This window comes from Agelaius phoeniceus, chromosome 15 (assembly GCF_051311805.1).
Source record: "Agelaius phoeniceus isolate bAgePho1 chromosome 15, bAgePho1.hap1, whole genome shotgun sequence".
Taxonomy (NCBI): domain Eukaryota; kingdom Metazoa; phylum Chordata; class Aves; order Passeriformes; family Icteridae; genus Agelaius; species Agelaius phoeniceus.
The window spans coordinates 334,640-358,327 of NC_135279.1; the positions used below are offsets into that span (position 1 = coordinate 334,640).

Below are 23,688 nucleotides of genomic sequence, written 5' to 3' on the forward strand. Positions count from 1 at the left end.
CAGGGGTATCCGCACTGGTAGAGAGATTATTGGGTCCCAGGCTAATTGTCTTGATTTACGTGCTGTTCTGCCACCACAGGTGTGATGTGTAACAGCTTAATAAGGTGCTCATAGCCTGACCAATTAAAAATTGCCATTAATCCAAGAGCTAATGAGTTGTGCATCTTGATACAGATGGAAGAGTTTTGTGTTGTGTGCATACCCAGGACCCAGCAGCACTGGTGGGCAGGGATGGGTGCTGGTGGTGGGGAAGGGGCCAGGGCAGCTGGGCCAAAGGCAGCTCTGCTGCTCTGCTTCCCTCTGCTCACCTGCTCAGGTGGGCTGAGCTGTGGCTCTGCCTGAAAGGTTCCCTTCCCTTCCCTTCCCTTCCCTTCCCTTCCCTTCCCTTCCCTTCCCTTCCCTTCCCTTCCCTTCCCTTCCCTTTCTGTTTTATTGTTCTGTTCCTGTTGATGACCCAGCACACTGCATGGTCTCTGCTGGTGCACTGGGCTCTGGAGCAGCGCCTGCCCCACTCCTTTCATGTCCTGGCTCTGGGCACCTGGGGCTGTGAGAGCCTCTGTGCTGAACCCTTCCATGATGTTATTTCCTCCTGAACTCTCCTTTCCAGCAGTTCCAGTAAATTACACCTGGCCAGGATGGTGGAGTGATGTAAATTCACACTCTGGCATTCTGGAATGGGTGCTTTGGTTTGCTGGGGGATGCTGAGTGACACGAGGGCTGCTGCCAGATGGGAGTTTCTTTCGTCTAGGTTGGGTAGCACAAAATTCCTCTTTGCTGTAACAAGGGCAGAGAAATTTGGAATGTGCCAGTATTTTTAGCTGTTCGGTCTAGGAGTGTTGTTCCATTCTGGGGAAGAGGAGCAGCTGTTGGTAGCCCTGCAGCAGCATGTTGCTGTGGTGAGGAGCCGTAGGGCAGAGCTCAGCGGGGTCCGGCCCTGCCCGAGCTGCTGGGGGGTCCCGTGTGAGCCGTGACCCCGGCCCCATCCCTGCAGGAAGCAGCGCTTGGGATGGGCAGAGGGATGGGGCTGCCCAGGCTGGGAGCTCCTCAGGCACGGGGCTTTTGCACTTAGCCTGTCCTTCCCTCCCCACAGCCCTGGCCTGACTGGCATGAACGGGTTGGGCAGGTGCTGTGCCGTGCCGTGCCATGCCATGCTGTGCCATGCTGTGCCATGCTGTGCCGTGCCACGCCATGCTGTGCCATGCCGTGCCATGCTGTGCCATGCCTTGCTGTGCTTCACTTGGTGGTGTCAGCGAGCTGTGGTGTTTCAGGGCATTTTGCTGATGCTCCAGATCCTTACTGGGCTTAATGCAGTGGAATTGATTTCTGTTTCCCAGGCTATGATTCACCTCAGCAGGGGATAATCAATGCCAATCAATCACATGTGATTTTGCATGCCATTGGATTGCAGTTTAACCTCTGCTGTCCTCTGCCCTCCCACCTCACCCCCCTGCTATGGACCACACAGTTTGGGGCAGGATTGATGGCCCAGGCTCCCCACACTGCCCTGCACGTTGTACCCAGGCTTTCTCCCTCTTTAGCCTGCCCTTTCTGCACCTGAGGGGCCTCCCCCTGGCTTTAGTTCCTCTCAGACACTTTTTCATGGGAGTTGCATTCCAGTCTTTGGAGGAGCCTCCTGCTCTGCTGGGCTGGGGGCTGAGGGTCCAGCTCTGCTGTGGCCCTGCTGGGTTAGATCTGACCTGACAGAGGGGAGAGAAGGTCCTGGTTCCTCCAGGGTGCCTTGCAGTGTCCAGGCTGGGCATTGGTAGGTCCACAGCTCCCACCAGACTGCACAGAAAGCCCTGCCATGGAAGGGAATTCCTCAGCACTGCCAGCATGTGCCTTTCAGAGTAAACACTTCACTAGCTCTTTTTTTGTTTGTTTTAAGAGAAGCAGATAGAAAGGGACACCAAAGATGTCTTTTTTAAACAATGAAATGTAGAGTCTCACCATTTTCTGGGCAAAGCAAGACCCACAGCCTGACACTGAGGGTCAGACCTGGGAGTCCTCCTTGAGAGGCTGAGGATTGGGCTGTGTTAGTCAGTTGTAATTTTAATATTTGTGTCCTTCTCAAAATCCCTTTTGAGCTCAGGGTCCATCTCCTGCCATGGCATAGTGGGATGCAGACAAGGTGGGATGCACTGAGACCTCCACAGGGGATCTATGGGTGGACTTGTGCTCTGGCTCTCCCATTACCAGACATTGCCTCCATAAGCCTCCTAATTTTTCATTGCCTCTTTGATTTCTTCACCCTGAATGGTTTCAGATGTAGGTTTTGTCCTCAGTTAATGGGACCCGTATTGTTTCACTTTCTTTCTCCCTTGTGGGCAAGCAGAGTCATGGCTTGGTTGTGCTCCCAGTCAGGGCCCCCTCTCCATCTCCCTGGCAAAGCCCTGCAGCCACCACTCCCCCGAGGGCTCCAATGGGGGATGAGGGAGGTGGTTGTGGTGAGTTATTGCCCCACACTTATCAGTATTAAACTCCATTTGGCAACTCACTAGTCTGGGATTTGAATGACCTAAATCCTTCCTTTGGCAGCCTGGTTTGCTGTTATTTATGGTGCTTCCCAATTTATTATCATCTGCAGCTGGAGGCTTTGTGTGTGGTGCACCCAGTGATTTACACACACGGTGAAGAGAGCAGAGCGTCCAGAGCCCAGACCCCCAAACCCCTCCTGTCCCCTGTCCCCGGCTCTGGGGACAGAGCTGAGCGGGCAGGGGCGGCAGGGGCTGCCCCAGAAACGCAGAGTTCTGTCTGGGGAAGGAATTGGTGTCACCAGGAGAGCTCCTGGGGCTGGACGTGGCTGTGGGAGAACACCGGGGCCGGGGAAGGGGCCTGAGCACGAGGCTGATGAGGAGCAGCTGGGCAGGGGCTCAGCCTGGAGCAAAGGAGGCTCAGGGGGCCCTTGTGGCTCTGCACAGCTCCTGCCAGGAGGGGACAGCCAGGGGGGCCGGGCTGTGCTCCAGGGAACAGGGACAGGAGCAGAGGGAATGGGTTCTGGTGGTACCAAGGGAAGTTTAGTTTGGATATTAGGAAAACTTCCCTTCCTGAAAGGGCTGAGCAGCCCTGGCACAGGCGGCAGTGATGGAGTCACCATCCCTAGAGGGATGTAACAGATGTGTAGATGTCACACTTGGGGACATGGGCTAGTGGTGACCTTGGCAGTGCTGGGGGAATGGCTGGATTCAATTTCAGAGGGTTTTCCCACCTGAATGGTTCCATGGCTCTGTGTGGTCACAGCCCTGCCCCTCACTCTTTCCCAGAGGAGGCAGGTTCCCCTGGGAGAGCAGGCACAGCCTGGGGGCTGGGGGCACCCTCTGAAGGGGTTTGAGCCCAGGGGTGTCCCTGCCACCACGGAGCGGCTGCGCTGCTGGGGCCAGGGGCACCACCCTGTGCCTGCTGGGGCCACGTGCTCCTGGCACAGGTGTGCTGTCTGTGTGCCCTGTGGCCTCCCCACCAGGATAGGTGGGACCAGGGCCCTTCTGCATGGAGCTGCTGCTGCAGCTGGAGCCGATGGGATGTGCCAGGAGCAGGGATGATGTGCCTGGAATGCTTTGGGAGGAGGGCAATGCTGGGGATGCTCCAGGAGCAGGGATGGCAGCCCCAGGCCCCTGCCCTGGTGGGCAGAAGGAGAGGGGTGCAGTGTGGGCAGCTCCCTGCTTCAGACCAGGCTGCTCCAGGGATCCAGGGCTCAGCACCGACTGCAGCTTCCCTAGTTTATCTTCTTTCTTTTTAATAACAGATTCATTCCCTGCTCCTGGCAGAGAGCATGCCTTCCTCCACGCTGCGAGAGGGGGAGGGGGGTGTGTTGTAAATTTGCCATTTTTCTGATAAAACTGTATCGCTACGGCGGAAATCAAATCCCATCTTGGATATTTTTAGCATGAGAGGATGAAGGCTCAGAGATGCCGAGGGAAGGGAGGATGGGAGGGGAGGGAGGATGGCGGGCTGGGTCTCCATGGAAACTGTTTGCTTTAAATTCCCGCATTGGGGCACTGAGTGTGTAGGAGGTGATGAAGGAAATGAAAAAGCAAAAAAGAGGCAAGGTTTTTTCCTTTCTGTTGTCACAAAACTGCTGAAGGAACCTTAAGAGAAATGGGCATAAATTATTGATCACCTCAACAGGAATGCATGTGCATTTTGTGCATTTTCATTGGTGACCACCCTGTCTGTCCCTCGAGGGCAGCGGGTGGGGTGTGCAGCACCATGACCGACCTCTGGTCTGTTCAGAGGCACCTCTGGAAAGGAGCTGCTGCCACTCCTGAGCTGGCACCTCCATGGGACTCCCCCAGCTGCCCTCAGGATGTTCTGCTGTGCCAGGCTGCTGCTACTGCCCAGACACACCAGGGAAAGAGCCAGTGCCCAGACCATGGGTGCTGGGGGAATGATGCTTCTGTCAGCTGGGGTGGGTTTGGGCTTGGCTTGGATACTTCTACTCACAAGAGGGTTTTTGAATATTTAGGGTATTTTTTTAACACATGAAAGGTGTAGTTAGGCAGGCTCTGTTGGTATCCTTGTCTGAAGTCCTGATGATGGGCATGAGCCAGCAGCAGGTCTGGGGGATCTGTGGCATGAAAGCCCCTTCTCTGTGGGGGCAGTGTGTAAATGGGGCTGGGCTGGGGGGCACAAGGGTGTCCGTGGTGCCTGGCCCTGGTGTCAGACCACAGCCCTGCTCGCAGGCTGGTGCATTAGATCATGTCTGAAAAACTCCTCACTGCAGCACACAAAGTTATTTTTAATTCATTGAAAGGGGAATGACCTAAAACTGGCAGCTGGTAATGGAGAGGATTAAATAGAGCAAAACAGGTACATTTTCAATTGAGTAATTTTAGAAGGAAGCAGCATGTCCCATTATGAGGTGCACGTTAGCACTGCCCAGTCACAGCCACTGAGTGCCCTGGCTGCTGCTGGAGCAGCTGCTCCCATCCTGTTCCCAGTGCCATCCCCGTGACACCCTGGGGACACCTGGGGACACCTGGGACACCAGCTCAGCCCGTGGCTGCACAGCGATGCTCTCCAGGGTGGGGTCACCTGCTGCAGCACTGAAACCTCTGTGAGAGCCAGGGCTGAGCTGGGGCTGCTGAGCAGACTTGGTGCCAGACACAGAGGTCTCCAGCTCAGCTGGGATGCTGTCTGGGGCACACAGGTGCTGTTCTGGGGGAGCCCATGGGTGTGAGGGGGCTCTCAGGGGCCCTGTCTGGGTGATGCTGCAGCAAGGGGTGTGGGTTTGGTGTTTGGGCTGGCATCCTGGAAGGCAAACCCTCAGTGGTGTTTGAGCTGCACCAGGAGCTTGGGCCACTTGCTGCATTTTGTCTTTTCTCGTTTGCTGAGGTAGCTTTCTAGTCTGTATCTGGGATAGAACTCCTGGAGAGGGAGAGGGGACAGCTCAGGCTGTGTTTCTGAGGCTTTCTCTGCTGGCACACACCAGAGCTAACGCACAGGAGGGACCAGAGCAGTTGTGAGTGCTGGTGGCCGCAGCCTGGGCAGTGCCATGGCCTGGGAGCACGGCCAGTGTTTGACCCGTGGCCAGCACCCAGCCCTGCCCCTGAGCCAGGGCTGCAGCCCTGCCGGTGCTGCTCTGCAGGAGTGAGAAGGGCAGGCAGTGCAAAGGCAGCAGCGAGCTGGCAGCTGTCATGGCCGAGTGCTGTTCATTGCAGGATCCATCCTGCCCCGGTGCTGAGGCTCCAAGGCTGCAGTCATTCTTCCAGTTCCCAGCCTCGTGCTGCCACAGCCTGGCTCCCCAGGCAGTGGGTGAGCACCAGTTGGGCAGTAATTGCTGTGGAATTAACCTCTGACATTCTTCTAAAAATAGGCCAAATAAATCCAATCATTAGCAGCTCTGCCTGCGTTGCCTCGAGGGTAAACATGCAGATTAAAGCAGTTACAGGTCTCTGTGTGTCCCCTGGCTTCTGCCACCAAGCCCAGACCCTGGAGATGGTACCTGGTTTGTGGGGAAGGGCAGCGGTGTGAGTGCAGTGGCTTCTCAGCTGATGGAGGGCTGAAAGGCACCACCTTAATTTACCTTGGAGGTTCAGCAAAGTGCAGGGGAAAGCAGCGATGTAGACGTGGTCACCTGAGCTGTTCTACCTGAGAGGCTCGGGGACAGAGGACAAAGGTGCCTTTATTTGTCTGCTCCCTCTGTGTGAGGGTGAGGGCAAAGCACCGGCCAGGCAGAGGGTGGCACCGGGGCAGGGGCAGCAAGCTCTGCCCAGAGGCCCGGGGCTGAGGTGAGATGCTGGGGCACCGCTGGCACCAGGCCCTCCCCAGGTCCCAGGAGTGACTGTGCCACCCCAAATGGTGTGGGCAGCCCCCCAGGGTGTGAGGGGAGCCTGCTGTGCCGTGCTGTGCTGTGCCATGCTGTGCTGTGCCATGCTGTGCCATGCCATGCCATGCTGTGCCATGCTGTGCTGTGCCATGCTGTGCCATGCTGTGCTGTGCCATGCTGTGCCGTGCCGTGCCGTGCCGTGCCATGCTGTGCCATGTTGTGCCATGCTGTGCCGTGCCGTGCCATGCTGTGCCATGCTGTGCTGTGCTGTGCCGTGCCATGCCGTGCCATGCTGTGCCATGCTGTGCTGTGCCGTGCCATGCCATGCCATGCTGTGCCATGACATGCTGTGCTGTGCCGTGCCATGCTGTGCCGTGCCATGCTGTGCTGTGCTGTGCCATGCTGTGCTGTGCCGTGCCATGCCGTGCCATGCTGTGCCATGACATGCTGTGCTGTGCCGTGCCATGCTGTGCCGTGCTGTGCCATGCCGTGCCGTGCCGTGCCGTGCCGTGCCGTGCCGTGCCGTGCCATGCCGTGCTGTGCCATGCCGTGCTGTGCCATGCCGTGCCGTGCCGTGCCATGCCGTGCCATGCCATGCCGTGCTGTGCTGTGCCATGCTGTGCCATGCTGTGCCATGCTGTGCCGTGCTGTGCCGTGCTGTGCCATGCTGTGCTGTGCCATGCTGTGCCATTCTCTGCTGTGCCATGCTGTGCTGTGCCATGCTGTGCCATGCTGTGCTGCCCAGCCCTGGCCCCTGCTGCTGACAGCAGTGCTCAGGCTGCATTTAGCACAGGCACAGCACCTGGAAATCCCTCTGGAACCAGGGCTGGGGCACAGGCCAGGGCCCTAAATGCCAAGCCCATTTAGTGTTGAAGATGGTAGGAAAACAGGGATTTATGGAGATGCCACAGGGTACCAACCAGGCATGTCGCTGTGCAGGGCATGGTGCTCCCTGGATGCCTGTGGAAAGCAGTTACTTAAATTGTCTTTGTCTTCTCTTTACCAGCTGACATCATCTCCACAGTTGAGTTCAACCACACTGGAGAGCTGCTGGCCACAGGGGACAAGGGGGGCCGGGTTGTGATATTTCAGCGTGAGCAGGAGGTGAGTGCCAGTGAATGCAGAATGCCCCTTTTACCCTTTCCAGTGAAGTGTCCTGCTGCTCCCTAATCCGCCTGTGTCACTCCTGAGCTCAGGGCTCTCCTGGCATAACACAAACTGAGAAGGAGCCATTAACATCAGCAGGGCCAGATTCCCTCCTGCCAAACACCTTCCAAAGATCACATTGCCTGCATTCTTCTGCTCCAGGTGTAACAGGGGGCAGGCAGCACATCTGGGCGTGTGACCAGCGCCCACCCCACGAACCCCTCCTACCACCAAAATTCTGGAAAGTGTAGATGGATGCAACATTAGTTTCCCTTTCAAAACTTTGCTCAGGAAGTGCTAGCAAATGCTTTGTTGGAAGCTGGAGGTTGTGCCTGCTGGAGAAGTGTGTGTTTGGCCCTCAGCATGGCCCTGCACCTGCCACCTGGGATGGCCCCACCATTTCCAGAGCTGTCCCTGTTAGCTGCTCTGCTCTGAGTCAGTGGGACCTGTCCTCAGCTGTGCTGGAAGGAGAATGCATCAGACCTGGGCATGAGACAGGCCATTGTCTGATGATGGTTTTACATTTTTCTCAAAGTTAAGGCTTTAAAATTATTTCTACATACACTGAAGAGAACTCAGTGGTTAACCATCACATGTGCAGACACCTCATCAGCCTTTCCAGCACTAGTTCATTTCTCCTTTTACTCTCATTTCATTATTCTACTGCTTTTCCTGAACTTTGGGCCTCCAGCATCATTCTGAATTTATCCACTCAGCTCCTGTTGAAGGGGACATGTGGGGCTTCACCCACCCACCCAAACCAAGGCTGCCCATCCTAGTACTTGTGGCTGCTGCCAGCAGCTCTCCAGTGCTGGGTTCAGCACCTGGCAGGAGCTGGCACTCGGTCCCAGCCGTTTACCAGGGACAGGCAGTGGGGTGGGATCCATCCCTGGCATGTTCCCTCTGCATTCCCTCTCTGTTTCCACTCCATTCCCTCTCCATTTCTTCTCCATTCCCACTGTGTTCCCATTCTGTTTCCTCTCCATTGCCACTCCATTCTTGCTCTGTTTCTGTTTCATTCCCTCTCGTTCCCTCTCTGTTTCCACTCCATTCCCTCTCCATTTCCTCTCCATTCTTGCTCTGTTTCTGTTTCATTCCCTCTCGTTCCCTCTCTGTTTCCATGCCATTCCCTCTGCATTTCCTCTCCATTCCTGCTCCCTTCCCTCCAAGCACACCTGCAGCTGTGGTGCCAGCCAGGCTCTGCCCGGGCACTCAGCCCTGCACTCGCTGCCCCCAGCCCGGAGCCCCTGAGCTGCTGCCAGCGCCTTCCTCCTCCCTGTCCCTGCAGAGCAAGAACCAGCCCCACCGCAGGGGAGAGTACAATGTCTACAGCACCTTCCAGAGCCACGAGCCCGAGTTCGATTACCTGAAGAGCCTGGAAATTGAGGAGAAGATCAACAAGATCCGATGGCTGCCGCAGCAGAATGCGGCGTACTTCCTGCTCTCCACCAACGGTGCGTGGCCATGCTGCCCTCTCAGGGCTCCCTCTGCCAGCTGTGGTCCTCTCTGTGCTGTTTACTCGGGGAAATTGCCATTGAAAACTCTCCCTGCAGGGTAGCACCTGCAGGGTGTCCTGGGGGAATGGGTCTGGCAGAGCTCAGTCCCTGTGCACCAGGTGTATTTCACACAGCCCCTCCCTTTGAGGGACAGAGGGAGGCTTCTGCCCTGACAACTTGTAGTTTTTATTCTCAGGATCCTGGGAATTTATTTTTTTTTTTAAGACAAACTGCAGGTGTTTAGTTTCAATTTGCAGTCATGTTGGGCTCAGCAGTTCCATGTTATGTTCTGATAAATATCATGGGGATCTAGGAATATTACTTGGGATGAATGGAACCTTAAGATGGATGTGACTTAATTACTTCAGGGGAAAGGGAGGGGGTCTAATTATATTCCATAACCAACTTACTTTGTGTTATAGAATTGACTCTATTGATCATTGTAATAAAATTCAAAGACTTATTAAACTCATTTGGGGGAGAATCATTGAAATGAAATGAAGATTAATTATAAAGCATAATGTTCTGTTAATTGAGTTTTTAAATAGTTTTTTGATTAACAGGGATTTACACCTTCCATTTGGGTTGTGTTCCACATGCAGGCAGGTTATCAAAACATTAGTTTGGAAATACTTCTGTGTTATTCTATTTCTTTTTGTTCTTACTGTTGCACTAACATTTTATAGTGACCCCCCCCCCCCAAATAGCGCATGTTAATAAAAACAAAATTAATTGGCAATGCTTTGGAGTGTAAGAGAGAAAATGAAGATGGATGATTGGGTTTTGTATGAAACCTGGTGGAAGTGATGATAAACTATGGATGGAGTCCCTGCCAGGAGGGAGCAAAGAAAACACCGTTATTCAGAGTAACCCCACGTGTTCCTGGTGCTCTTTCACGGGGGCTCTGTGGCACAGGCGCTGGGAGGAGGCAGGGAGGCTGGGAGCTGCCCTCAGTCCTGTGAGTGCTGCGTGGGGAAGGTCAGAGTGACCCCGGGTGAGCCACAGACGCCCTGCCATGGCTCAGGGGCGTGCCCAGGGCAGGGTGCCCTGCACAGCTTTGTTCCTGTGCAGGCTCTGCACCAGCAGCCTGCTGTGGGCACGGGTGCCTCTATCACCACGTCCAGCAGTGGCACTTTGGGCACGGGAGGTTTTTCCAGCCTTGGTGTGTCCACCAGTGGGTGGCTCAGGGAGCAGCTGCCTTGATGCTCTCCCTGCTCCTCCCCAGATAAGACTGTGAAGCTATGGAAGGTCAGCGAGCGGGACAAGAGACCGGAGGGATACAACCTCAAGGACGAGGATGGCCGACTGCGAGACCCCTCCATGATCACCGTGCTGCGGGTGAGTGTGGGGGCCAGGGTGGCTGAGGATGTGGGGCCTTGGATGACAATTGCTGCTGGTGCCACCTGCATGCCCTGGGACCTGTGTGCCATGGCATGTGTGCCATGTCCCCTGTGTGCCCTGGGACCTGCAGTGCTGTGTCCCCTGTGTGCCGTGTCCCCTGTGTGCCATGTCCCCCATGTGCCGTGTCCCCTGTGTGCCGTGTCCCCTGTGTGCCCTGGGACCTGCAGTGCCGTGTCCCCTGTGTGCCGTGTCCCCTGTGTGCCATGTCCCCTGTGTGCCGTGTCCCCTGTGTGCCCTGGGACCTGCAGTGCCGTGTCCCCTGTGTGCCGTGTCCCCTGTGTGCTGTGTCCCCTGTGTGCCATGTCCCCCATGTGCCATGTCCCCTGTGTGCCGTGTCCCCTGTGTGCCGTGTCCCCTGTGTGCCGTGTCCCCCATGTGCCATGTCCCCTGTGTGCCGTGTCCCCTGTGTGCCCTGGGACCTGCAGTGCCCCTGTGCCATGCTCGGGTGGTGTCCAAGGCCATCCTGGCACCCGGGGCCGGTGCTGTGGCCAGTGCACGGGCAGGGCAGTGGACGAGGGAGCTGCCAGGGGTGTCTGGGCTGTGCTGGTGCTGGGCAGAGGTGCTGCCAGTGCCATGTGTGTCCCCTGTCTGGTGCCCAGTGCCACAGTGTGCTGTGCTGCCCTAGGGGCTGGGCCCATCCCAGTGAGGAGGCAGGGCAGAAGCTCTCCCAGCTTGGAGCATTCCCAAATGGAGCTGCTGCTGTAGGAGCAGAAGTGCTTCCTCCAAATGAGTTTTCCTCCTGGTCATGACCTTAATCAGACCAGACCAGCTTGTAATTTATTAACACCCTGTCAGAATTTGCTTTTTGAGTACTTGTGGATTTTATATTTATACATATGAAATTATTACTACGATTGTGCTTACCTCACTTTATGGGTCCCAGCTCCATTGTGCATGAAGCCACTGAGAACCCTGGGCAGGAGTTAATTCTTGTTTCTGTACAGGGCTGCTCCTGGTGACTGGCAGCGTTTTTCTTTACAGAACAAGAGAGCATTCATTTCATGTAGATGTGTATCTGCTGTTATGTTTCAGGCAGCATTTCCAGCCTAACCTGGTGATATCTGACAGCCTGTTGGAGAGGTTTGCTCAGTGCCTGGCTGTCAGAGCAGGGGCTGTCAGCCCTTGGCAGGCTGGGAGGCAGGATTTGAAAGGCAGCAGTGTTAAGGGTGTTATCCCAGGTGGTGCTTCCTTCTCTGGTCAAACACACTGGGAAGGCCCTGGGATTTCTCTCTCCCGTGTAGAAAGTCATACTGAAATATCAGAGAACCAAACAGGGTTGGAGTCCACTCACTGCCGCCAAAGCTTCAGCCTCTGCTTTACTCTCAGCCATGCACTCCTGGCAGCAGCTCAGCGCTGTGTGCCTGCAGGAGCTGCTGTTTGGGGTCTGCCACTGCTCTGGGGTCAGGCACTCCTGGGTTCCTACCCAGGGAATTCTGCCCTGGTGAGTGGCTGGCGGAGGCGCCGGGCACTGGGAGGGCAAACACGTTTCAAGTGTTGGTGTGATGCTTATTGGGACCTGCTAGGCAGTGCCCCTGGTCCCTGAGGACAGAAGATTGAGGAGTCTTCCACCAGCCCTCTTTTATCTAATGTTTTGATGATTTTACTTAGACAGATATTTACAATAGCTGTAACCCTTTGCTGCAGCTTGGTGTAAATCTGATGTGTAATTGTCCTGTGATGGGTATGTTTTAAATTAAAGCCACATCCATCCATAGTTTAATTTTCAACCACAGATAAGTGAAAAAAGGGTTTTAATGCACTTTGCTGCCATAATTTCTCATCCATTTGGCTAAATGGTTTAAATGCACTTGATGAGCATCATCCTCTGAGGAATTTCTAACCCACACAGTGCAAAAGGAATATTTAACTCTGCTCAGGCTGTGTAGTGAGGTGTTTGCTGTCATCAGAAGAGCTCTGGTTATTTGCATTGCCCCCAGTCTAATAGCTGCAGCCCCTTGTGTGAGTGCCTTGGTGTGCTCCCGAGCACCACTCACAGTACCTGAGCCTTGGGACGTGCTAGGAGATAATTAACAAGTGATATCCAGGGCTCAAACCTTTCCAAGAGGGGATGTGTTGGCTTTGGCAGCTCCCAGGACAGGGCAGGCTGGGGTGAGAGCCCCAGTGCCCCTGTCCCAGGGGCAGGTGCTGGGTGCTGTGGGTGCTTGCTGCAGCCTGTGCCTGTTCTGTGCCTGTTCCTTCATGTTCGTGGCTGTCACAGAGCCCTCTCTGAGAGCTGCCACTTCACTCTCGCAGTTCCAGCAAATTCCATGATAAATCCTGGTTTGTGTCTCCATTTTGGGGAAGCACTCAGATTTCTTGGCCCCTGTGCAGTTTCCCAGGGAGGCTGTGCCATGCCCCGCTGCATCTGATTCCCCTGTTTGGGTTGTGTTCCATATGCAGGCAGGGACAGTCCCAGTGTGGCTGGGATGGGAGATGCCTTGGAGGGGGTTGGCTGTGCTGCTGCTGCCTTTCTGCCTCTTCTCCTTGTGCACATTCTGCAGAGCATTTCAGTGACAAGGCAGGGCCCAGAGATGGAAGCAGCAGCTCCATCAGCTGCATGGATGAGCAGTGAGGCAGCAGCTTTGTCCTGCTGCAGGAAGGTCCCTTCTGCATGTCACAGGGCAGGTCAAATGTGACACAATTCTGTTGTCACTTCATACTGTGAACTCTGCCATGAAAACAGTGTTTGATGCTCATTTTGTCTGCAAAATGCTAAGCTTGAGGTGGCATTGGGCGGTCACATAATGTAACTGATGTAGGTAGGAAATGAATTCTGGGGGGTGTGCCTGGAGGAGCTGGGGCAGGTGGAAAACTCACTGGATTTATCCCTGGGCACTTCCCTGCTCCCTGATTTGCCAGGGACCGGATTACAGCTTCCCTCTCGGGGACTCAAGGCTGGGGTCAATCCGAGCTTCAGCTTGGCTAATCCCCCTGAGCAAATCCTGTGGAGCTCGCTGAGCTGTGCTGGTGAGGAGCAGGGGCTGTGCTGGCCTGGCACTGCTGCTGTGCTGCCCGGCACTGCCCCTGCTCAGCCCTCAGCAGAGAGGAATGTGTGTCCTGCTGTATCTGCACAGGTGTGCTTGGAGGGAGTGGCAGGCATGGGGTACCTGCTAAAAGCAGGAATCAAAATTAAGACTTAAGTTGTTTTAAATGACAAGTGACTGGCATTGCCCCCCTTCCTGAAAACAGAAAGTAACTGAATTTATTAGTGTTTTATTTTCTTTGACACAGTATTTCTGCGTACTTCATGCGCTTTGTTAAACTGAATTACCATTTAATAATGGGTGCGTGTGACACCAGAGCCTGTCCTGAGGTGGGCTCTGGAGCTGGAGAGGCGTGCACCAGGAGGTCTCTGCTGTTCAGGGTTGTTCTGGCAGTGCTGATTGATCTGGCTGAGGTATGCAGAAGTTCATTTGGCCTGTGCCTGCTTCAAAAAACCACAAGACCCAGTTCCAGTTGGTGTCACACTGTCCCATTGGTGTCTCGACTGTTGCTGAGGCCTGGCTGGGCAGCTGCTCCCCTTGGCTGTCCCAAGGCAGGGTCCCCTGTGCTGCTGCTGGGGAAGGAGCTCACTGTCTGCTCCCCGCAAATTCCTGACTGCTCCTGCCTCAAAGTTTCAGTGCTTTCGGGGTTAAATCCTCCTTGCTGATCCCCTTAAGCAGGAGTTTGCAGCATGTGGGCACACTGGTTTCCATATTTCTGTGCAGATTCTTGCCACTGTAGCAGATAAAAATCCCCACTTCAGCAAACCACTCATGTATAACCAGGTTTGTCCCTCTTGTGGGGCTTTACCTGCTGACAGGCCAAGTCCCAGACATAAAAAAAGTCTCCCCAGGACTTGGCTCTGAAGTAATGTGTGGAGAATGTTCTTGGCTTAAGGTTGAGAGTGACTGCAAAGTAGGAATGAGCAGGGAATTGTGCTGGGGCACCGGGAACCGCAGGTGCCAGTCTGGGTGTCAGCCTGGCCCGGGGACAGGAGCTAGCCCAGGGTGTGGCTGCGAGCTGTGCTGGCCACAGAGCCATCTCACTGAGCAGAATCCACTGCCCAAGCCCTCGCTGGGCTTGTTTGCATGCCCAGGCTGGCCCAGGGCAGTCACTGAACCCTTCCTCTCTGCACAACCCCCATGCTGCACTAGTGCACTGACAGCCAGGCCCTGTGCTCCCCGTGCTCCCTGTGCTCCCCGTGCTCCCTGTGCTCCCCATGCTCCCCGTGCTCCCCGTGCTCCCCGTGGTCCCTGTCCCCCGTCCCAGCTGCCTGAGCAGGGTCTGGCAGTGCAGATGATGCCTCATTGCCCGTGTCAGGTGCAATTAGCTGCAGGCAGCACCAGAGCTCTCGTGTCACTCGAGCTGGCTGTCACTCCCCTCCCCACCTCTGCAGCCAAGGGAATCTCTTCAGGCAGCACTCACACAATACAAGAAATGGAGCAGCTGGAGGAAACACCTCACTGGTGAGCAGGAGCATGGGCTGGCCCATTCCTGGTGTACTGAGTGCCTCCAGAGCACTGTGTCCAAAGTTATCACTGACCCCACTTCTCACACACATGGTCCCCTCTGCATCTCCCCCCTCCTCAGTGGGTTATGCTGATTTATCTAAAGGCAAACACCCACAGCTCTGTTCCTGGTCCTTCCCTCTGTCCCTTCTCATCTCTTGTCTCCATCACTTCACTGTGAGACAAATGCAAAAACGTTTAAAGAAAAAACGTGCTGGCCTGGCTCTGTCAAGCAAGGTATTTCTGTCAGAAATGCTCCAGGAATTTCAGATCCTGGCTAACAGTGACAAAATGAGGTAGAAGAGGTTCTTTGGTTGTTTTTTTGTTTCAGAGCTGGAACAGTTGCTGCAGCAAGATCAGAGCCTGGTTTACTGGGCTCTCACTGCTTCACTGTGCTCTAACCATCCTGGAGCCTCTCTCAAAATCAGATGGCTTTTGGGTCTGCTTGTCCTTCTGTCATACATGTGGGAAGGCATTAGTTTTCCCGGGAGGAGCCTGTTGGGAGTGAGTGGATAGAAGCCCTGGCAGCCAGAGCTCAGAGGGACCCTGTGGGGCCATCCCCTGTGCCAGGTGCTGGCTGGAGCCTGTCCCTGGCTGCTGACGCTCTCTCCTCACCCTGCAGGTGCCTGTGCTGCGGCCCATGGACCTGATGGTGGAGGCCACTCCCCGGAGGGTGTTTGCCAACGCACACACCTACCACATCAACTCCATCTCCGTCAACAGCGACTACGAGACCTACATGTCAGCGGATGACCTGAGGATAAACCTGTGGAACTTTGAAATCACAAATCAAAGTTTTAGTATCCTTTGGTGTGTGTGGCTCTGGGGATGGCTCTGGGTACCAGTGAGGTGCAGCCCCAGGGGAAACAGCCGGGCTGTGCCCATGCCTCTGGGATGGGGACAGAGCAGGCAGGGCTGCAGCTCCTCCACTGCTGCTGTCAATGTGTGGGTGACACATTTCTGAATTGCCTGCAGGGTCTGGTGGGGCAGGCAGAGGGGGGTGGTCTGCAGGTGATGGAGGAGACAGATGCCTTGGGGAAGATGGAAGCAGGGATGGTGTGGTCCCATTGCACCCTGCAGCAGGTGACAGGCTGCCAGTCACTGCTCTACAAATGAGGTTGTGACAGTCACGCTTGTAACAGCCACACTGGAAATAATAAACAGGGCACGAATCATTGATGGTGTTTATATGGTGTTTCCTGCTGAGAAATCCCTGGGGCATGATTTAGGCAGATGGAGAGGATTTTGGCAGTCACAGGCATGTGGCTATGGGAGCTCTGAGCAGCTGCAGGAGAGTAGGGCTGTGGTGCCTGCTTATTTGCAAGGATGAGGGTGAGCAGTACTAAATCTGTGACAAACCTCAGGGAGTTCTCCTGGCCCAAGGGACTTAGATAGGAGTTTTCTGTTGGTTGTTGTGCCCCAGGCTTTGCTGCCATTGCTGTTTTCAGTATGGTTACTCACCATGGCAGAATGTTGCACTAAAAGACATTTACTGAGGCCTGGCATGGGTGGGCAGATCAGGTCTCATGTGCCACAGAGGGTCTCCAGGCTGTGGTTCCCAGCTGGATCTTGGCCTTCCCCTGCTGGGGTGGCTGGGCCCACTCTGTGCTGCAGGTTTGCCCTGTGATGGTGGTGCCTGCCCAGAGCACGCGGTTTGCATGGGTGAGGGGAGGCCCCGGTGCCCAGGGACATCGGCAGGGTCTGGGCTGGGCTCGTGGGCTCCTTGACTGGCCCTGCCAGACATCGTGGACATCAAGCCAGCCAACATGGAGGAGCTGACGGAGGTGATCACGGCGGCCGAGTTCCACCCGCACCACTGCAACACCTTCGTGTACAGCAGCAGCAAGGGCACCATCCGCCTGTGCGACATGCGCACCGCGGCGCTCTGCGACCGCCACGCCAAGTGTGAGTGAGCGCCAAGGCCCTCGCGGGAAAGGGGCAGGAAAGGGACTGCAGAGCCCCCGGGCTGGGCCCTGCCCTAGCGCCCCATTGCCTTCCCCCGGTGTCCCCATGGCCGCTCGCCCTCAGGGCCGCCTCGGGGCTCACCTGCTCCCCGGGGAGCTGCGGGAGGAGCTGGTGCGGGCAGGGCAGCACCTCTCAGTGCCAGAGAAAGGAGGTTTGTTGTGTAAGAGGGAATTAGTGCTCAGAAATCCTTTCCATGAGCTCAGCAGCCCAGATCTGCTTCTGCAGCAGGAGCAAAGCCACACAAAAGCCTTCAGCCCAAAGCAAAAATAGCTGGCCTGAGCCCCAGCCCTGCCCAGCCACTGGCTTTGGGTCACAGACACACTCAGGGACTGGGCAGTATCAGCTGTGCGCTGGGACCCACATCCTGGCATCTCCTGTGTGTGTGTGTGTGTGTGTGTGTGTGTGTGTGTGTGTGTGTGCTGGGAGCCCCATCCCCATCCTGCCATCTCCCTGTCTGAGTGTGCTGGGAGCCCAGTCATGGCCCTGCCTCTGTGCTGGGAGCCTGGTGCCAGCAGAGCCCCTGCTGCTGCCAGTGCAGGCACGGAGCAGGGGCCACACGTCCCCCAGCAGAGCTGTGGCCATGGCCCTGCTGCCCAGTCCCAGAGGCACCCAGGGACAGAGCCCTCACAGGGAGACCAGGGCATCATGACTGACGGGCTGTGAGCAACAGAGACATGTCCTGGGTTCAGCTGCTTTCTACCTGCTTGAGCTCTTTGTTTTTTCTTGTTGCTATCACTTTTTATATGAAAAAAGCCTCCAGGTTTCTGCTGGTGGTGAAAGGCCGCAGCTCTGCGTCCTGCTGTGGGCAGTGCCTTTTCTGCATTGTAGAGATCATTATATGGGCACTTCAGACATTCTTCCCACTATAGTGGAGCTCCAGGACTTGGTGGGGGGGTGATAAACATAAGCACGTGTGGGTGCTGGGTACAGCATCATGCAAGTGCTCTCCCAGAAGCTTCCTGTGGTGCCAGGACAGGGTGGCAGTTCCCTGGCCTGAGATCAGGGAGCTCCTCCCTCAGCTTATGCTGGGGCTTGTTCTTTCCTCCTGCACAGTTTTTGAAGAGCCTGAGGACCCAAGTAACCGGTCATTTTTTTCTGAGATCATCTCCTCCATCTCTGATGTCAAATTCAGCCACAGTGGAAGGTACATCATGACCCGGGACTACCTCACTGTCAAGGTGTGGGACCTGAACATGGAGAACCGACCCATTGAGACCTACCAGGTGAGCGTGGCACAGCCAGGTGCATGCAGCAGTGGGGCACCCAGAGTTCCTTCCTGAGCCACACTCTGGGCCAGTGGCAGGAGGGGCAGGAATGCACCCGTTGTGTGGGAGCTTTATGCCCGTAGATGGTGGAAAGCAGAGCGCTTAAATGTGGGCTCAAGTGGCCTGGGGAGTTGTCACCGTGTCCCCAGGCTGGGGGTGGGTGAGGAGGGAAAGCTCAGGCACTGGCAGCTGGGAGAGCCACGTGGGAGGCCTTGTGCAGAGCAGTGGCCCTGTCACTGTCACCCTTTGCCAGGGGATGTCCCCTGGCACTGCCTGGGGTGCCCAAGCGTGTGCAGAGTGTGGCTGCGGGTGGGCACAGGACGCCAGGCAGTGCCCAACGCTGCCAGCTGGGCTGTGGCGAGTGTGGGGCACACCCTGTGGGCCAGGCTGAGTGTGCCAGTCCCTGGGCTGTGTGGCCACTGTGGGGCTCATCCTGTCCCTCCCGCCCACAGGTCCACGACTACCTGCGGAGCAAGCTGTGCTCGCTCTACGAGAACGACTGCATCTTCGACAAGTTTGAGTGCGTCTGGAACGGGTCTGACAGGTGAGCAGCACGTGCTGCTGTGCCTGCCTGCAGCCCCAGGACGCTGGCTTTGGTTTGGCACAAGGCTCTGTGGCCCCTTGGCAGCCCCTTCCCTGGCCTTTGGCTGGGTGTGGGGTCTGGGCAGGTGCAGCAGGAACCACCTCCACCTGCAGCCTGTGCGCAGGTGGGGATGTCTGAGAGTCCCACTCTCTCCTGGACAGAATCAGTCCCACCTCTCTGTCACCCGCTGCTGGAGAAAGGTGGTGATGGGTTTAGCTTCAGATTGCCAGAATCTGGGGATAATGAGCACTGGGTGTGACTTACACCAAGCTAGGTGGCAGGAAGTGTGTGAGCCCCTGGCAGGGCTGTCATGGTTTTGTCTGAGCCATCAGTGAGATGACAAAGCAGAACTGGGCCCAAGACAAATTCCAACGCTTACCCAAATCTCATTATGCCTCTGAATGTTCAGTCTTGCTCTGGTCACCAGCAGTTTGCCTCTGAAAAGGTGTGAAAATCACCTGTCCTTCCCCGTTGCAGTGTCATCATGACCGGCTCCTACAACAACTTCTTCCGCATGTTCGACCGCAACACCAAGCGTGACGTGACGCTGGAGGCGTCGCGGGAGAACAGCAAACCCCGTGCCATCCTCAAGCCCCGCAAGGTCTGCGTGGGTGGAAAGCGCAGGAAAGACGAGATCAGTGTGGACAGTCTGGACTTTAGCAAAAAGATCCTGCACACAGCTTGGCACCCCTCCGAGAACATCATCGCTGTGGCAGCCACGAACAACCTGTACATATTCCAGGACAAGGTTAACTAGGAGGACCAGGTCTTCTTTAGGAGTCTCATGTACTGATACCAGTAAACACATTTCAACTGTTCCTTTTCCTTTCCCTTCCTTCCTTCCTTCCTTTCTTTCTTTCTTTCTTGCTTTCTTTCTTTCTTACTTTCTTTCTTGCTTTCTTTCTTTCTTCTTTTCCTTTCCTTCCAGTTCTTTGTTCAGTTCCTGCTCTGCAGATCGCGGTTGTGCAGAGGAGCACTGGGGCACTCTGGCCCAGGGGCCACTGGGGGCACCCCCGACACCAGATTTACACAGGGAGAGCTGAGACTTCTTACAGGGCAGTGTGAGGATGTCAGGCCCGGCTGTCCCCTGTCCCCAGGCAGTGCTGGGGTGGCAGCAGCCAATGGCTGAGGAGGTGATGTGGAGGGGGCTGTCAGCAGGGAGGGGATTGATGGGGTAACACACCATGGGCTCTGGCCAGCTCTGGTGGCAGTGGTCCCACTCCAATTGCTTTAAACCTGATCCCAGAAATATTCCACCTGTTGTGTGGAAGATTGGAATGTGGCCTCCCTTTGCCATTTTCCACATTTGTCTTTTTATTACAATTATTTTGTTTTACTAACAGAGACAGCAAAACCAAACGTAAAATGGAGAAGTTCAGTTTTGCAATGGACAAGCTTAAGGGGCAGGGGGGGCGTGCTGCACCTCCAGATGTGTCTGCTCCAGCCAGGTTGCCCCCCAGCCCCAGAACCCTCCTGAGGATTTGGCTTTGTAGATACTGTGGTGCCTTCTTTGGTATATGAAATACCTTTATAAATGATGCTTCTGACCTGCATTGATCGCAAACCAAACCAACCCTGGGCTCTGCTGCAGTTCTGGGCTTTGCTTTGGTCATTTTTCTCATTCTGTTGTGAGCTCTTGCATGTTGTGACTAACTGTCTCTCTCTCTTTCTCTCTCTCTTTCTCTCTTTTTTAATTAATTTATTTATTTATTCAATTTTTTAAGATAAAGTATAAGTTGCTAATTTATGACCTAAAGAAAATCCAACTGTATATTGCTGTTAGCCCCTGACTGTGTCAGAGAGAGGCTGTCTGCAGTCCTACATTATAATAACAATGATAATAATAATAAAACCGGTAACTCTTTCTCTTTGCATGGCGAGGCTGCCTCTTTCTACTCTACAGATTGGTCAGGTCCCTCTTTACTTGAGCAACTGTTCAATAAAAAGATTGACTGGATTTTCTGTAAATCTGAAAACTGCTCCTGCAGCAAGAAGCAAATGAAGTCAATTACAAAATTCAACACCATCACTTTGGCAGTGGCTCCCCAAGGGTGACCCTGCTGCCATCCTCCTGAGGGGACACCTGGCACCCCCAGCACCCAAGGCCTTCAGGGATCGGACAGAGTCACCAAGGCCAGGTGTCCCCTGGGACAGCCTCTCTGCAGGCACCATGAGCATCACGGCACGCCCTGATCAGGGAAAGGAACTGCTACACACCCACAGAGCTCATGGACTGCACGGAAAACCAGGAGCTGCTTGGAGGCAGGGGCCCCCCCGACGCCACTTTCAGAGGAGCCATTCCAAGGGAAGAACAAAGTGCACTGGCTTATGGATTTATTCCAAGGGATGGCTTTCAGGAGTAACTTTTTTTTTTTAATGAAATGGTAAAATAAAATAGCAAGTAAATGCACCATTTTATAAGAAAATGCTCCTTTTTGGTTGTGTAAGGAAAGCCTGCGCTGCGGTGTCAGAAGTAAAGTTGTCCCAAACGTGTCTGTGTGCAGTCCGTGCTGTTGTGCCTCGCGCGGGGACGCGGCTCCGCGGTGGCTGAGGGTGCCCAGGGCTGTGCTGAGAGGGGGGAGCAGGGGATCCCCAAGGCCCTGAGGATTCCCAGTCCCCCTGAGGGTGCAGGACAGTGGGGCACTGTGTAATGTGGGCGTGGGAGCACTTGCAGGTGCCCCAGTGCACAGGAACCTCGGTACTGGGTCCAGCCCTGAAGGAGCTGCCAGCCCCGCCCCAGTCCATGCCCTGATTCTGGGCTGCTGCTGGTGATGAATTCAAACAGCAGCCCTTAATTAGCAGCTGCAGGGCACGGACTGTGCAGTCAGGGAGATGTTCCTCAGACACTCATTTACCTCCACATTAGCTGCAGGACCTTAATCAACTGGAGCAGGAGGAACCCAGCCCTGGCTCTGCTTCCGTGTGTACAGCACATTCTGGGTTGCTGGATCTGGCTGCTCCACAAGGCAGAACTCAGTTCAGCTTTTTTCAAAAGTGGAGTTTCTTTCCCTTTCTTAAGCTTTCTTTCTCTGCCCTGCTCTGAGGGCTTGGCCACAGAGGGAGGGCCAGCCAGGGGAGCTCCTGGGCTGCCACAGGAATGGTGCTAGGGAAGATGTCAGCATCCCTTAAATCCAACCTTCTCTCTGGATGAGGATTCCACAGACTGTCACCTGCCTCTGGGGAAACTGGGGACTCTGCCTAAGGGGATGCCAGGGGGGACCAGCTCCATGGTCCACCAGCAGCACCCCCAGCCAGGAGCCCTGCATATGGGCATGATCGTTTTATCCCCAGAATAAGCAAAAAAAAAAATTTTTTATGAACATCTGGTCTCCATAAACCAGATCAATTAAAATTAATAGCCATCTTATTTAATGAACAAGTTCACGATATTCTAAACCAGCCATAACAGACACACAGCTTCCCACTGGGCTGTGTTGAGCAAGAGGACCCCTCGCTCTTGGTGCTCAGCCTGCAAGTCCTGGCCCTGGCCACCACCACCAACTGCTGACAAGAAATCACTTGTCAGGATGAGGGAAGAAGGGACTTCTTCCCCAGCCCTCCTCCAAAAGCAAGAGACATGTGTAAACACTACCAGCAGAAAGAAACCAGCTCTGCAAGCACTGCCAGACAAAAGAGCTGAACTGCAAAATCATTCTGCTCACCCCCCTGGCCCAGATGCTGACCCCACACTGCTCAGTGCCACAGGCCCTGTTCTGCCCAGCACAGCCAAGAATGTAGGCAGTATCACTTCAGTCATTTGCTTTACTCAGAAATTCACAAGTCCAACAAAATCCAACACAAATTGGGATTAGGCCTGTACAATCCATATATAAAAAGGGTTGGTTTATTGTAGTTCAAATACATAAACTGAACAATCCCAACATTTCAAAATTAAACTTTAGAAACACAAGTTTAACATTCAAAACAGGAGTATAGTTTACAAGAATTGCCCAGAGGGGGTATGCACAGTCTAATCCAGAAGTATGTAAAGATCACTTTATTGTAAATAAAAATGTGTTTATACAACCGTCCTGGCCTGCTCGGTCACCTCTGGGATTTTCAGCTTCGAGCAAAACTCATTAGACAGAACTTCACTTGGGCAGAGCAACCTGACTGCTGCAAATCGATGGCTGGGGGCAGGAACAGAGCAGCCTGTGAATAAACCTGGTTTGGTCTCCACGTCCCTGCTCTCTGCTCAGCTCTAACCCTGGCTCTAACAGGTTTAGTTCCATTCCCAAGGGTGGAAGCAGAGAACTGGGCTGGTGCTCCCAGAGTGGGCTGTCAGTGATCAGCAATGTGAGCGTGTCACCTCCTCCTGCCCGGGCTGCGGGCACCAGGAGCAGCTGGTGGCACACGCGTAGGACACGCTCAAACCGCAACAGCGTCACCCTTGGGGCTCACACGGAGGACACTGCTGAGAGGAAAGCCCCAGGTACCAGACTCACACCTCACAAACACACCACTCTGAGAGCCACAGCCACCAGACAGCCCACACCTTGGGATTTGTCACTCATGCTCCAATTAACTCATAAATATCTTTAATGTGAGTTTTTGTCGTTGGTGGTTTTCCCCCCAGAGATCATTCTACGTTCACTAAAGCTGCTTCTGCCTCTGCTCCTCGGATGTTTGAATATATTCACGCAATGGATGTGTGTGACCTGACGGATGGCTCATGCAAGCGTTTGGATTTACCAGACACCCGTGGTGAGGAGCACTCGCTGCTATTTGGTGGTTCTGCGCGTGGGCTCGGAGGCCGTGGGCGGCGGGGGCGGCCCGCGCCGGTCCAGGTCATCCACGTAGGACACGATCAGCTTGCGCCGCTCCTCGGGCACACAGTCCAGCACCAGGTACCGCTTGTCGTTCTGCAGGATCTTCTCCACGTCCTTCAGGTGCTGATCTGACTCCTGGATCAGCTTTTTGGATCTGAAAGCAAGGGTGAGAACGGCACTGCAGTGGGGTGCAGGCAGGGAGCCCTGGGCAAGCTGCCCCACCGACAGGCCAGCCGGGGAGGCTGCAGGGCTGGGCCATCCTCCGAGCAAGAAGGGTGTCACACCAGCTGGGCACTGGCACGTAACAGTGC

The 23,688-nt window shown here is 55.0% G+C and overlaps 2 protein-coding genes across 6 annotated transcripts in view; one reads left to right on the top strand and one right to left on the bottom strand.

Annotated features, from left to right (window-relative positions):
* PPP2R2B (protein phosphatase 2 regulatory subunit Bbeta) overlaps positions 1-21,101 on the top strand; it is a 60,937-nt gene extending 39,836 nt beyond the window's left edge. For both annotated transcript variants that reach the window (XM_077186514.1, XM_054642723.2), the window contains 8 exons: positions 7,269-7,366; positions 8,697-8,862; positions 10,130-10,242; positions 15,418-15,595; positions 16,536-16,700; positions 17,814-17,983; positions 18,478-18,569; positions 19,086-21,101. In XM_077186514.1, the coding sequence (XP_077042629.1) occupies positions 7,269-7,366; positions 8,697-8,862; positions 10,130-10,242; positions 15,418-15,595; positions 16,536-16,700; positions 17,814-17,983; positions 18,478-18,569; positions 19,086-19,365 (1,262 nt within the window). In that variant the 3' untranslated portion in view covers positions 19,366-21,101. The remainder of the gene's footprint in view (positions 1-7,268; positions 7,367-8,696; positions 8,863-10,129; positions 10,243-15,417; positions 15,596-16,535; positions 16,701-17,813; positions 17,984-18,477; positions 18,570-19,085) is intronic.
* Positions 21,102-22,430: 1,329 nt separating this feature from the next.
* The window catches only part of TCERG1 (transcription elongation regulator 1), a 29,625-nt gene continuing 28,367 nt past the window's right edge, over positions 22,431-23,688 (bottom strand). For all 4 annotated transcript variants that reach the window (XM_054642917.2, XM_077186513.1, XM_077186512.1 and 1 more), the window contains one exon: positions 22,431-23,531. In XM_054642917.2, coding sequence (XP_054498892.2) covers positions 23,330-23,531 — 202 coding nt within the window. In that variant the 3' untranslated portion in view covers positions 22,431-23,329. The remainder of the gene's footprint in view (positions 23,532-23,688) is intronic.